The 14,994-nt window shown below is 37.4% G+C and overlaps 1 protein-coding gene across 11 annotated transcripts in view; it reads left to right on the forward strand.

The window, feature by feature from the left end:
* Positions 1 to 14,994, forward strand: part of SYNE1 (spectrin repeat containing nuclear envelope protein 1) — a 350,189-nt gene that overhangs the window by 95,250 nt on the left and 239,945 nt on the right. For 10 of the 11 annotated variants that reach the window (XR_013540562.1, XM_078383243.1, XM_078383244.1 and 7 more), the window contains exons 1-9: positions 2,064 to 2,786; positions 4,384 to 4,557; positions 6,462 to 6,620; positions 7,220 to 7,384; positions 9,768 to 9,902; positions 10,410 to 10,568; positions 11,142 to 11,350; positions 11,763 to 11,871; positions 13,817 to 13,981. Coding sequence is in view for 10 of the 11 variants with exons in the window: in XM_078383243.1 (XP_078239369.1) it covers positions 2,667 to 2,786; positions 4,384 to 4,557; positions 6,462 to 6,620; positions 7,220 to 7,384; positions 9,768 to 9,902; positions 10,410 to 10,568; positions 11,142 to 11,350; positions 11,763 to 11,871; positions 13,817 to 13,981 (1,395 nt within the window). In the remaining variant the exon portion in view is untranslated. Of the gene's footprint in view, positions 1 to 1,590; positions 1,756 to 2,063; positions 2,787 to 4,383; positions 4,558 to 6,461; positions 6,621 to 7,219; positions 7,385 to 9,767; positions 9,903 to 10,409; positions 10,569 to 11,141; positions 11,351 to 11,762; positions 11,872 to 13,816; positions 13,982 to 14,994 lie in introns of those variants that run through there. The other variant, XM_072995212.2, reaches the window with a different exon arrangement.

The following is a 14,994-nucleotide window of genomic DNA, read 5'->3' on the forward strand; positions in this document are numbered from 1 at the left end:
ACCCAACATCAGGCTGAGCACTGCAAAACATAAGAGGGTGAGGGAGAAAAGAATAGAGTGGTCTTAATCGACTAGATAGGTGGGATAATAATAATAATAATAATAATAATAATAATAATAATAATAATAATAATAATAATAATAATAATAATAATAATAATAATAATAATAATAATAATAATAATAATAATAATAATAATAATAATAATAGTCCTAAAAATTATCCTGACTTTGTGTTGCCAAGATCTCTGTAAAAGTAATGTCCCAAAATGGAAGCTCTAAGTTTCTTATGCCAACTTCAAGTGTATGGTTTCACTTCAGGCAATGTGGGATGAATTGCCTTTCTTCTTACGGAGAAAAGGTGTCCAATCACTTAATGCATTCTCCCTGGCCTTCTGTCAAAGCATATATCTCCTGTTTGGCTGGAAGCAGAGGTATGCAGAGATATGGCAATTCCCGTATTAGAGAAGTTGGAATCATATATCTGTGACACACTAAGCAAAAAAAATATTAGCAGGAGCCAAACTGAAAGCATTAGCCAGTGACTGAGAGCAAAGGGGTCCACAGACAGAGCAGCTTCAGCAGTGGTAAGTCTCTCCACTGTGGTTGGAGATCATGCCTTGAGTGGCTATGCCAGCTTTTTTCCATAATAAAATGGAAAAGAAAATTTTGTAGTTCTTCTGTAAAATCCAAAAATAAATCTTGTAATACCTTAACAGTCTAGTAAAGATAAGCCACAGCCTTGTTTTTGGATTTTATAGAAGGACCACACAGCCTTTCTTCTTTCATCTACCTTGTCTAAAGGTCAAAGAGCTACTGACAACCTTGATATTAAATATCAAAACAGGAATTGAAATTTTAGGTCAGATTTTGAAATATATTTGCAAATTAGTTTTCTAAGTGGTGAAATTCCAGATTACAAGAATGAGTTTATTTTCTGAAGCTTCTTTGTTTTGACTTTAAGATATTTACTTATTTATATAAACAATTCTATACACTGAATAGATGATAAACGTTTAAACAAAAGCACAAAACTAAAATCACTGCAGAGTAAAGGTAAAGGTTCCCCTTGACAGTCCAGTCGTGTCTGACTCTAGGAAGCGGTGCTCATCCCCATTTCCAAGCCATAGAGCCATTGTTTGTCCAAAGACAGTTTCCGTGGTCACGTGGCCAGTGCAACTAGACACGGAACGCCATTACCTTCCCACCGTGGTGGTACCTATTTATCTACTGTCATTTTTACATGCTTTCGAACTGCTAGGTTGGCAGGAGGTGGGACAAGCGATGGGAGCTTACTACGTCTCATGGATTCGATCTTACGACTGCTGGTCTTCTGACCTTGCAGCACAGAGGCTTCTGCAGTTTAACCTGCAACGCGACCACGTCCCACTCATTGCAGAGTCCCAGAATATAAATTGACATTTTCTTCCTTTTTCTATCCCAGCCCACCCTACCCCAAAAAATTTGTTGTAAACTTATGGGCTCTAGAGGAACTTGGGGGGAGTAGTGCATGCATGTTGATGATATCTTCATGTGGCATGACATCTTCATGCTTAACATTTTCAACAATGCTATTTGTCATCTTCCTAGGATTTTTTCCGGCATTTACCACAATGGATACAACAGCATACAGCTATGAATGATGCTGGTAATTTTCTGATTGAAACATGTGATGAGACCATTTCCAGAGATTTGAAACAACAGCTGCTGTTGCTGAATGGAAGATGGAGAGAGTTATTTATGCAAGTTAAACAGGTTTGTCCTTGGTGTTTTGTACCCATAGTTATTAACCATTGCCACATAAAAAGGCTTTTACATCTTACCTTTTTAAACCATGTATTTATTTATTTATTTGATTTATATCCCGCCCATCTGGTATATCATACCACTTATACTTACATTCTTTTCCTTTCATTGCAAAAACAACTTAGTCAAGAAGAGATCTTTTGAGAGAACAGTATAAAAGGATATTGAATGAAATGTAGACTTTTGTTCCTGAAATACTTAGAGCTCCATTTTAACTCTCCATTTTCTCTATTATTCTATTTTCTCTACTTTCATAGTATGCTCGGACTGATGAGTTAGACAGAATAAGGAAGGAGTATTTGGATGGTGTTGTCTCCTTGTCTGCCTTCATTGATGAAGCAAAGAAGAAAATTCGTGTACCTTTAGAAGTGTCCTTTCTAAATGTAAAAATGTTTGTTCAAGAAATGGAGGCAAGTGTGTGCCGGTTTACTTGCTATGGATATAAGTCATGTTTCTACTCCCTACCTACCCCCTCTACAAATCATATCTTCAGTCATGCTTCACTTTCATTTGCATATAAACCATGGTTTCCAATTCAAAGTAGGAAAGGAGATTTGTCACACACGTCTTTAATCCCATGAACCCACTTTGGGATAAAGGTGAACAATGCCACACTGATGGGTTTTCTGAGCAGACTTTACAAAAAATGTTGATTTAAAAAAAAAACAAATCCTGGATTCACATGTATTGAATGTTAATTCATATAGTTCGGCAAAAGGATGGTAGCTCTGTTAGAGTTTGAATGTTGTTTGTACAGGAAGCAAAATTTATATTTAAAAATATAAAACAAAGGTGCATGTCTGTATGCATAATTATTGTCACAAAAATTGTTGCAGGACATTACACAAAAAGTGCCTGTAATGGAATCTCAGTACAAAATGGTTACAAGGACAGCACAACATGTTACCAAGGAAGTTCCACAAGAGGAAGTCAATGAAATGCTTGCAACAATGTCAAGAATTAAAGGGCAATTCAGCAAGGTAATGAATATTTTTTCTCTAGGAGTACACCAAAGTCCAAAGCAGTGCTGTGTACCCTGTGTCCTCCAGGCTGCGTATAGCCCTTGGATGTCTGCTATGTGGGCCCCAGACTCCTTGCTCCAGCCAAAGCATGGTTGGTGCTGATGTTAGATCAAGGAGGAGGAAACTAAAGCTTGTGCTCTCTGCAGTGACCTTGAAGCAGCTGGCATCAGTGTTTCTACATGAAACAGCCAAGTGTGACATTAATCTTTAGCCATCCCCTTTCTCAGCAATGTTGAATCAGCCTTCCTACCTTAACTACGTTTCACAGGTTTGACCGGGTGAGGTTAAACCCTCGTCCTCCCTATCTTAGTTCATGTATAGATATGCATATTATATGTTCACATATGCTGGGGACCCTTCCAATGCCAGATGTGACAGGGGCTGAAAAAGCTGATCATTATTGTCCTAACACTAGCCAAAAGAATAGGACAAGACCATTCTGTCCACCCAAAACTAATCCCCAAAGAGTTTGCTGGGATTCACTCTGTAAAGAGCTACAACTTTAATGATTGTATCTTTCTCATATATTCAGTCCTTTACGGGGTTAGCCCACAGATGGTCTGACGTTGCTTTTGATGTTCCTCAGGCACTGTACTAATATGGGCAGGAGCACCCAGAGCAGTTGCAGACTATGAGCATTAAATATTCAATAGTTCCCAATAGCTCTGGATGCTGCAATGTATATTCATGGCAACAGATGGGGTTTAATTGGTAAATGGTATTTATTTGTTTGTTTGTTTTATTTTATTTATTTTATTGGATTTCTACAGTTAAGCTAGAAAAGGTCAGCTTGTGGTGGGGGGCCAGTAGAAGGATCCAAATCTGCCTTCATCCTGTTGTTGGGTTTCAACAATCTCTGCAGAACATTCTGCATCCAGCCATTTGTCATTATGGTTTTGCAGTTTCTAATAATCTCAAAAGCTTCTGTTAGTCTTTAACTTAATGAGCAGAATTACTTCTCAGGTTTGGAGACATTTTAAACAGGATGAAAAAGGAAGTTACAGTGAAATGTTGTTGTGTAAATTATTCTGGAAATCTCACCTTTCGTGTGTAGACATAAAGATCCCATTAGAGATTAGACTGTACTGTATAAACAGAAAAAATTAAATATAGGAAGAACATGAAGCATTGTGTGAAACAAAGGGTAGGAAAAAGAGGACTGCAATAAAAATGAGGAAAGATAAAGCCAAGAGAAATCAGCTGCACTGACAGGCAAAATGAGGCTTGTAGGCTAGCGTGTGGGAGAGAAAGTGAGGAGGGAGCTGAATATAAGACAGCTGAAGAACATCTCGCCCACACAAATGTTCTGGTGATATTTAGTGACTGTATATTACATTTGGAGTGCAATGAATAATCTTGTAGAGAACATGTTACTATTTTAAAGCCTTTTAGGATGGTGATATAACTTTAGATTGTTAGCACACATAGGTAAGTTCATTTACCTTTAAAACCAAATAATCTCAATACATAAAAATTAGTAAATACTGGTATATTTTGTTGTTTTTACAGTTTTGTTACAGGTTGAATTTAAAAATACTTTTTCTTTCACTTTCAGGTAAATGAATCATGCCCAGTTGTTCTTTATGAATCTCAACAGCTGCTTCCACACCTGGAAGAATTAGAGAAGCAAATAACAAATTTTTATGAATCTCTTGAAAAGATCAATGAAATTATTTCTGTATTAAACCCTGAAACCCAGCCTGCTGACATTTTCAAACAGCAACATCAGGTATATTTCATAGAAATTTTAAAAATAAACTTATTTAAACCATTATTAAGGACTGATAAATTTAATACAAGGCTGTATTCGCATACTTAAACACAGACACTAACAAATAATTCAGCATACAACCAAAATAGTAGAAGCACAGGGCTATGTTAGAAGACAGACAGGCTGTAAGCTTCCCCATGTTCAGTTATTAACGTAGCAGGGCTAGGAAAGACTGATAATTCAGGGCTGCTAATCTTTCCTGCAATCATAATAAAGACACTTTCTTAAACAATTTAAGTTTTACTTTACGTATATTGTCTTTATCAGAATCCAATTTTATATTTACTCTTGGGTAAGAGAAACCATGGAAGTTGGTCTGGCTGATGAAGAGCTGATTGCACAGTGGCTGTTCTGCCTGATTGTGTATCCAGTCACACGCTGGGCAGACACCTAGCATGTTAGCTTCAGCAACTTCAGGAGTTCTTTTTGTTCACACATAAACGTCCAATAGGATTTTGGCTACTGTTAGAACTGGCAGTGTTTTAATGTACTGTGTACTGTACATCTAACATTTCGTTTGTTGCTTTGATCATGGGTTTGTTTATCTTCTGATGATAGATAGCAGTAATAACAGGTGAGATGCCTCATGCCTATCATACCATCAATCCTTAGTCAAATATATTCTCCCAACAATCCTCTTGATTTCTGTGGTGCTTACCATTAGGTAAGTCTACTTTTAGAACTGAAGCCTAAGAGTGGGATCTTCATAAAACTGCTGGAAGGCTTTGTGATTTATATAGTTGGCTGCAGAGGCAGAGTTTGGGGTTCCACTCTCCACTGTGCCCCCTTGACGTGGGCTGGACTTGATGATGCATAGGGTCACTTCCATTTCTGCAGTTCTAAGATTTTTTTTTCTTAGAAGTAAGCTCCATTGAGTCCAATAAGACTTATTTCCAAGTACTTTTGTATGAGATTATAGGCCCTGAACACAATCCTACCTCACCAAGATAGCCAAAGGTGAGCTGAGGTGACACCAGGCCAGCTGAAGCTGTCCAAATTCTTCCCTGTTTGGGGACTTAGGGATTTAATAAACTCCTACGTTTGTTCTGGTATTATGGCTGTGGCCATGCACCAGAGGAGGTTTGGATCTGAAGTAACAAGACTCTTCCCTCATCTTGCCCTACCTCTACCCATCTTGTCTGTTCTGCTGGCAGTTTTCTGAGATCAGGTGGCAGAAGAGATTTCTGCAGACAGAAGGGCATTTCTGCTGGCAGGAGGGGCTTGCACCCAGCCATAACCTTCTATAGACAGCATATTTTTAAGTGAAGATTGCTCACCTGTGAAGAATGCACTTTCTTGTCCTGTATCTGGTGAAAGATGGTTATTTGCTAGTAAATAATATTGTGGAAAAACAAAACATTCCCAGGTCAAGATAGACTTTTAGAATGGACTCACCTAGAAACTTGAGTCAGGTACACATAGTGACTTCACATGAATCAGAGGGCAGGAAAATATTGTTTTGTCCTTTCATTTCAGTGAGATATACAAAAATATTTTTAAACATGTAGCTGGACATTGCAAAAATCAATATTCAAGCTTCAGTTCTATTTCATTAGAAATACTTAAGTGAATGTTAAAAAGCTGTACCTCAGCACGTATAGGCTTAATTTCTGATTATAGCCTTAATTTTTAAAGTTAGGTTCCCTTGAGTTGTCATTAGTAACATCTATATTATAAGGGAAAATGCCTTGTTAACATTATCTAGTCAATAATATCAATACATTGTTTGTTATTCTGACTACTTTCCTTTCCATAAGTGTTCAGGAACATTTACTGTAAATGTTCCTTAAATGTTGGTTTAATGGATGTTAAAAATATCCTTAATTGTATATTGGGCTTTCTTTCCTTTCATAATCTTTTAGGATCTAGTAGCATATGAAGAAAATTGCAAGAAAGCTTTGTCATTGATTGAGAGAAATAGCCAAAACATTGCAAAGTTTGTGAATTCAAGTAAGGTGCTACGTCACTTCAGTGTTTCAGTGCTTCAGAAAAAAGTCACAGAAGTTCAAACTGCTTTTCAGGTAATTTTTTGGGAGGGGCACTTTGTAAATTTAAGCTGAAATGCCAGTGAAATATATGTGATGTTGCTTTTGTTTAAAGCAATGGCACTTAAGAACTTTTGGTGTTGGAGAAGTAGAAAGCAGCAACAAGAAAGGGGAAACTAATGATATGCAATGCTGTCAAGGCAAGCTGCCTGAGGAGGTATAATATGGAGTGGAAAAATGGGCAAGAAGAAAAGGTGCTTCACAATTTGCTGTCAATAACTTTTTTGTCCCAAATTTGGCACACTTCCTTCTCACCTCCTGTTCCCATTTCCTGTTAGGTAGGGTTTACGGCACTGAATCATGTGTTGTCATTATTGGTCTCTCCCCTGCCCACCATGCCATTGGCCACTGGTTTAGCCACTCTTACTTATTCCCAGTCTTATTTACAGTAGGAGTGTTTGGGCAGCATGCACTGGAAGCAGTGGCAATATTCAGTATGGGGTGTGAGAAAAGGGGGAGTCAAAGTGCTCAAGTTGTAGTGGCCACCAAGGAAATGTTTACTGTATAACAGGATGTTTAAATGCTGGACAAAATATTGTGTTTTTTTTTTTTTCTGTTTTCACCTTAACATTAAGAACATGATCAAGAAGACTGGTGACTGGAAGAAAAATGTGGAAGCAAATAATCGTTTGATGAAGAAATTTGAAGCATCTAAAACAGAATTAGACAGTGTTCTGCAGATTGCCAATTCGTGTCTCAAAGAAAGAGGTGATCCTGAAGAACTCCTTCGGAAACACTCTGTGGGTATAACTCTGATTTTGGTCATGTTCCTATGGAAATGTTAGTGGTATATATTTAGTACTGTTCAGCTAAAAATAGCACAGAATCACAAGAAAATAGCCAAGACTCTAACCCATAATTTGAAGGCATTATGCATGCTGCAGAGACACCCAGCCTTTCCACCATCTGAAAATCTCACAATAACAAGGACCAGTCCAGTAAGTGTCAGAACACACAGTCCTGCTCCTTCCGTTTATACCAAGAAGAAATCATTTCAACAAAGCACTGCAGAATGTTGAAAGATTTCACCACTACATTTTAGCGTCTGAAACCAATATTGTGACAACACTGTTCTAAATGTGTCTGTTGAGTCTTTTTCAACTATACTGAGTATTTCCTGAGTATTTTTTTTTAATTGCTAAGTCACTTCTAGACATGCTAAATTGAGTTGGACAACATCAATTATTTGCTGGTTTTTGCAGCCTCTTAGCATCTCTCACAGACTGGTTTTTAACAAGCCACACAAACAGAGAGAGAAGGAGAGAGAGAATCACTTTGGGCTGCTGACATATCATGAAGGGCAAATGAAGTTTAGAGAGACAGTACAATGTATTAGGTGCTAGATTAAGATTCAGAAGACTCAGTTCAACTTCCCATGCAACCATAAGCCCACTGGGTGACCTTGGGTTAGTCACAGCATCTCAATTTGCCTTACCTTCCTCAGAAAAAAGGGAACAAATAAGCCATGTCTTATCTTCTTGTTGTTGTTTGTTTGTTGTTGTTGTTGTTGCTTTTCACGGGGCCATATGATGTGCTTGTGTTTTAGAAGCTTGATGGTAGAAGGCCTTCATCTGTGATGTGGGTTCAGTTGGTAGTTTCCAACTGCAGTGCTAGATACTTGAGAGTTAAATACTTAAAGTTAAGTATGTGGTGGTAAAAGAGAATACATATGTGTCTGTAAAAGCCATAGCTCTGAGAACAAAGGAAACCAGGCATCCGAAAATTGATGTGCGTACTCAAAGGACCCTTTGTGTGCATGTAGGCTTATTTGTTTTGGTTTTTTTAGCTTCCATTAATTATTTAACTTACATAATTTCACAAATAAATACCCTGCATTAAATATTTAAACTGATTTAAATATATATCTGTGTCTGAAGCCTACAGGGCCATTTTCAGTCTCTGTATAACAGATTTCCCTAAATATTGCATATGTTTGGGGTGCATTCCCCATAATACAGTTTGGCATTATGGGGAAATAATCTGCCGACAGTTATATGGTTGCTGTTTTCCCCTCTGGGCACATCATGGTGGTGGACTTATGCAGGAAGATGTAACTCTTCCTTAAAATATGCTAGTGTAGCAATGCCCTTTTTGTTGTTTTGTTTTGTTCAGTAGCTACCCTCTGTACAGTTTTACTCTTTACACTTCAGTGTAGTGTGAAGATATTAAAATAAAAGTTTAATTTTAAAAATAGAACAGAGACAAATTGATAAGCCTGTAGGAGACACTCATTGGCCATCCATTCTGAGCAATCCCCAGTCTACTGTGGTCTATACATGTAACTGTGGGGTTGGTAAAAGGCTTTTCCTACTAGTAATGGAGCATGGTCTAGTTTAGCATGTGGAGATCACAGCACCTTTACTGCATCTGTTCCTTAAGAACACATTTGTGTCTTTTGAATTGGTGTGGCTAAAAGCAATACAGTTAGGGCTGCAGTGAAATAATTCTTTTTTTACATTCAACATAGTAATGGGAATTATGTACCTGTTGACTGTGGAGGATACTCTAGACAAGAATGACACCTTACTCTTGGTGAAGGTGGCTAACTACCAGTGACAGTAGCTACAAATGCCTATGGATAAGCAAACCACACAAAACCTCTCTTACACAGCATACAGCTACAGTGTGTATAAATAAAACCACAGGGACCCAACTCAAATAGGGACCCTAGGCATGGAAAAGAGTTGTAATCCTCTAGCCTCTTCTGTGATCTGGATCAGCCTTCCCATCTGCAATTTTCACTGGATTTTAAAGTCTCCCACCCCATTTTCTTCAGAGGGGGCTTTTCTCCTATATAAATTGCACATCATCCATTCTGGTTTTGAACCACAAGAAGGAACAAAAGATTAGCCCCTTTCCTCTCCTCATTAGAGACCAATATGGATCATATTTCATGTGCTTACTTTTGAGTAAGAAGAAAGCCCTTGAACAGTAGCATGACTGTGGTGGAGGTATGTGGTAAGTGTAGGTGTAGAGAAAGCTCAGATATCATTCAGAACAGCAGCCTGAACAGCAGCAGTGCAAACTTTGTGCTTAAAGTGCAGAGTGTGAGATTTTGAAGGTGACCTTTGTGTTTTCCATAGCAACAATATTCATGTTATGACCATTATCTTTCGGAATCAGGATTTTTTCAGTCAGTTGGATCAGAGGGTGCTAAATGCTTTCCTGAAAGCTTGTGATGAACTTACTGACATTCTTCCTGAGCAAAAACAGCACACACTTCAGGAAGCTGTTAGGAAACTGCATAAGCAATGGAAGGTTAGTATTTTGAGTCAATTGAAGGCGGATATTATTATGTAACTCCTGAATCAACACTATCTAAGTAGCTATCTTTATGTAATGTGATGGTTTTCTTCCACATGTAAATTGGAAAAAATATCCTTTTCTACTGTATAAGATATTTTAAAAGTTACCATTTTGTTACTCTTTTCCTATGTTTCATATCATCGTCTTAGAACTGCTGTGTTATATTGGTAAAAATCCATAATTTAATAAGTAAATGAACTGTTTACATTTGAAAATGTCTTCCTTATAATAAGATGGCCCAGTGGATGATATTTCTAATAAATAATTTTGTTAATTGGAGGATATTTTTACAATTTTGTAGCAAAAATATGCATATTTTTCTTAGCTATTGGATCATGTAGCTTTCATTATCTCTTTCTCTTTTCATATTATATGTAAATTGTTTTCTAAAATGGAATTGGTTTCTACATATTAATTCATTCTTCCCTTAAACTACTGTCCCACATTCATGGAATGCAGGATCTCCAGTCAGAAGCCCCATACCATTTGCTCCGTTTAAAAATAGAAGTGGAAAAGAGCAAATTCCTGGCATCAATGGAAGAATGTCATGCTGAACTAGCTCGCCAGCAAGACCTGATGTCCAAGGAGAGCAGTGAAAAAATAATTAGAGAACATAAGGTAAGCTTCCCAAATGATTTTTGGGATACTTGTCCTTGGTAGGCTACGATAATGGGGAGGATGAAGGGGTAAAGTGTCTCTGCCAGGCCACAAGTGACCCCAGGTACTTGTAGTCATTCACATAGCAACTTTCCATCTTGAGGGCAATGGAGTATCCTAGAGCAGACGTCCCCAACCCCCCGTTGCCAGTCTGTGGCCTGACCTGGACCAGGCCACAGAGACAGACCTTCCCCCATCCCCACACAAACTCCCCCCACATTCTGTTTGCACATGTGCGTGCCTGTGTCCACATGAGCACTCCCCCACCCTTTAGCGCATGCACACGAGTGCCTCCTGAGCGCCATGCCACTCACATGAGCATCCTCCTGCTCCTTCACACATGCACAGCAGCACGGGGTGTGCCCCACCTTCCCCAGTCAGTCCACAGGGCTAAAAAGGTTGGGGACCGCTGTCCTAGAGGACTGCATCTTAAAAGAGAGATAGACTCATGAAGACACATCAGACACGAGATACTTTAATTTTACACCAACCATGTCCACACTGTTAGCGATCATTTCTCTTTTATGCCCTCAGTTGTTCTTTGGTGATAAAGGGCCTTTACAGCTATGTGAGAAAAGATTACACCTGATTAAAGAATTGTGCTTGAAACTACCAGAGTGGGATCCACTTAAAAATACCTCAGAAATTAGTCAAAAAGATCTCAGTGAACTTAAATCACGGCTTGGCAGCACCTACAAGAAGTTAATGGACCACCCAGATAAATGGAAAGACTACAAGAAAAGGTACTGTTTGTGTGGCTCTGGTAGAGGTATGTAAATAACAATTACAAATAACAATTACAAATCAAGTACATCCCGAGAAATAGACAATATTAATTCTCAGATGTAGAGGTTTTTAAAAAATCTTATATACATATATAGTTGCAAGCAGCATCAAATATGCTCTGAAGAAGTGATGAATCTGGATTAGTAAAGTATGAGTAGTCAGAATGTTTTTCAAATATGTCTACTTCACATATTCAGCCATTAAAAAAAAAAGAAATACTCCTCCATTCAATCAGAAACCCTTTTTCTATATAGCAAGATGCAGTTCTAAGATTATTATTAAATGTCAATTTTTTGATTTCCATTAAAATATATACAAATACTTATCATTGTTTATTTATTTCTTATTTTTAATGTATCTGTGTTTCAGATTTTCTGAATTGCAAAGCTGGGTATCAACAAGGGAGATGGAACTTACAAAGATTAATCACAGTGCTTCTGATACTGCTAAATATAAACACTTCAAAGCCTCAATAGAGGTATATTTACAACAATTATATTATATAAGGAATTTTTTCTTACTTATGATGGAAAGAGGCTGACTTGTGATGGTTGAAGAAAAGTGATGGTACAAATACAAAAAAGACCCATTGGTATCATCTATACCTTAACCATAAGCTTGTAGCAAAGGTGAATTGAGTAATACAAATAGTGTTGTATATCTGCATCATTAGAAGAAACTGCAGAACTTTGATAGGATTTATATAAGCTGCTGAAAATATTTGACAGAGAAAAGCCATTGCAATTACTTTGATTAATCATACAGAGAGAGGTAGTTTAATGAAAATATTGGCTTGCCTTAAGAAGAATCTGTCTGTTGTTTTGCTAAATGTAAGCCAATAGTGTCTGCAAGAATTTTGTTTTAAATGACCATGATTACTGTGTGGAAAATTGCTGCTCAGACATAATGTTCACAGTACAGTCTCTTGGCTTAATCAAGAAAATTTGTTATGCAAAGATAACTTTTCCCGGGCTATGCAGGTTCCCTAAATAGTATATAATATACAGTTCTGCATATAGTATAGAATTATTGATTTCAGAGGCAATGTTAGGAAGGAGTGGGATAAAATCAACCCTAGCTTCTATTCTAAAGCCACCATATCAAAGATCTAGTTATCCTGACTGATTGCCTGAGTTCTTCCTACAGTAGAAAAAATGTGGGCATTCAGGAGTCTAATATAATAAAAAGTGAATAAGAAACAGCACATCTATGATATAAAACAAAGATGGTGCAGGAACAAATGCTGCTACTTGTTTGATAGTGCAAATGCAGTCTCCGTTAGTGATGCCCCCACGTAGTGGTGCTGGCGATTATATTTAACACATATTTCTGTGCATGAGACCACAGATACACACTATATCTATAGTTTGAGTCTCTGCACAAAGCATTAATCAGTTCTGAGAATTGCAAAGTCTTTTAGTACAGGCTGAATTTTGTCTTTTACGGTTAACTGGCAGAATGCATAATACTTTACATCTTTTACATAGTTTTTTTCTTCAGAGCCATTCAGGTAAACTGTTAGTATGCCCCTGTTGAAGAAATTGCACTTAAGTTTATGGTGTGCTTCACATATGACCAAGTTTCCGATAACAGAAGAACTTACATAGGAATTAGAGGATGCATGTGCATTCAAGTGACCATAAGAAGATCTGTGCCAAAATCAGATCATGGACCATGGTTCATTGGTGAACCAGATGTCTATGGGAAACCCAAACTGGAAAGCAGTCTCCTTCTTATGTTCCTAGTAGCTGGAACTGACAGGCACACTACTATGTGCATACAAGCTTCCACAGCATGTAAGGCCAGCCCACTCCCTACTTCTGTTGATAAGGAAAGAGATGCATCTTTTGACAGGTGGGTTTTTTTGTTTTTGTTTTGTTTTTTTGGACAATGCTGCAGGCTGCAGAGAAAGAAGCTGCTAAGGAGGGATGCTACCCTTTTAGTGCTTTTTTCTTCTTTTAGATTAATAGACTTTCATTATTAGTATATGCTTAATGGCATTTTATAACTTAGTGTCTTTTTAAAGCATTTTTGTGAGCTGCTTTGGGAGAAAAGTGGGATATAAATGAAATATCTAAATTAATAATAATGCTGCTGATAATGGGAGTAACAGTGGCCTTACCAGTAATTTCATCTTGTAGTAGTTGTCAGCACATCCTAATACAATTCTGCATGTGTTGTATGTGTTTCTGCATGTATGTGTAGCTGTGGGCAGTTGTGATGCTTTTCAGGTCATATGTTTGTAATTAAAAAAAGTATGTGCAGGGTTACCATTTTTTGCAATATACATGCCTAGTGTGGCAACCCTGTGGTGAAGCTTTTGATGAGTATCCATGTGCATTGGTACAAACCCAGTTGTCTAAGAGGCTTCTTAAAAATTATTTTGTTGTCAATATCTAATTTCTATATTGATTCTCTTTCAGGAAATCAGACAGGAAGCTTGCAAACAAGGAGAAATTCTTATCTGGTTGAAATCTAAGCTTGCTTCACTGACTGAAATTTCTTCTGAGAATGAAGCCAGAAAACAAGGAGATGAGCTTTCTGAACTTTCTAATAATTTTAAGAGACTCTTAACCTTGTTGGCAGAGGTATAGTGTAACTTCACTGTCGTTGCATAAGGAGCTGGGTTACTTTCTTTTACTTGCTCATATAGATTAACCAAATCACTTTCTTCTGTTCTAACCAATTGCTTTCACTTTCTTCTGTTCTAGTAGTTGAGCCATAACCTTAAAGAAAATAACCATGCTTTCTAAGTTTGACCAGTTTCTTATCAGTATGTTGCTATGCCTAGATACCACTGGCCAGAAGGCAAACAGCTAATAAAATCTGCTAAGCATTCTGAGTTTCCACATGTGATTTGTAAATGCTTTACAGCTACAGGAAAATATGTCTTCACACATTTGCACATTTTAGTTGTATTTCAAGAGAAATATGTGCAATACTTATTTCAACCTCAGCTTCTATAATCCACAGTGTATTCATTCTGCACATTTTCATAAATATGCTTCTTCATTAGACAGTACAGTTGTGTAGAACACATTGAAGGAAGTCTTTTCTGCAGTGCAGAACTTGCTGTGATCCGTGACATTACAGAAAATACTCTTTTTTTGCTGGATGTGCAATATGTATATGCACTTTTTTCCATAAGTTATACATGTATACTAATGAGATCTGAAGGAAAACACTGAAGTGTGAAATGCTCATATCCAAAGCTCTGGGCAGCAAACCAATCACACAGTTTTCCAATATAATATATTCCATTTTCCACTTAGTTTTCTGTGCCCTACTCAAAACACTCATTATTCTGTAGCCACTGTGCAAACTCTGACTTTGTTGGACTCCTTTGTTTTTTACTTCCCTTATTTTTTCCCTAATCTTTTTTGCACATCTCTACGGGGTGGAGTGTCCCTTGATCTTATTGTCCTATGTGTAAATGCTGCTGATATTACTACTTAAAAATCGCTATTTGAAGAATGTTTTCTGTTAACATGTGCTAATATGGATTAATAATCCCTAAACAGCTCCTTGTGGATTTAAATCCATGAAAGTTCCCACTGAAATATTAATTCATTTAAAATATTTAGACCCATTTATTCTCCTA

The sequence above is a fragment of the Pogona vitticeps genome, chromosome 1 (genome assembly GCF_051106095.1).
Source record: "Pogona vitticeps strain Pit_001003342236 chromosome 1, PviZW2.1, whole genome shotgun sequence".
Lineage (NCBI taxonomy): Eukaryota > Metazoa > Chordata > Lepidosauria > Squamata > Agamidae > Pogona > Pogona vitticeps.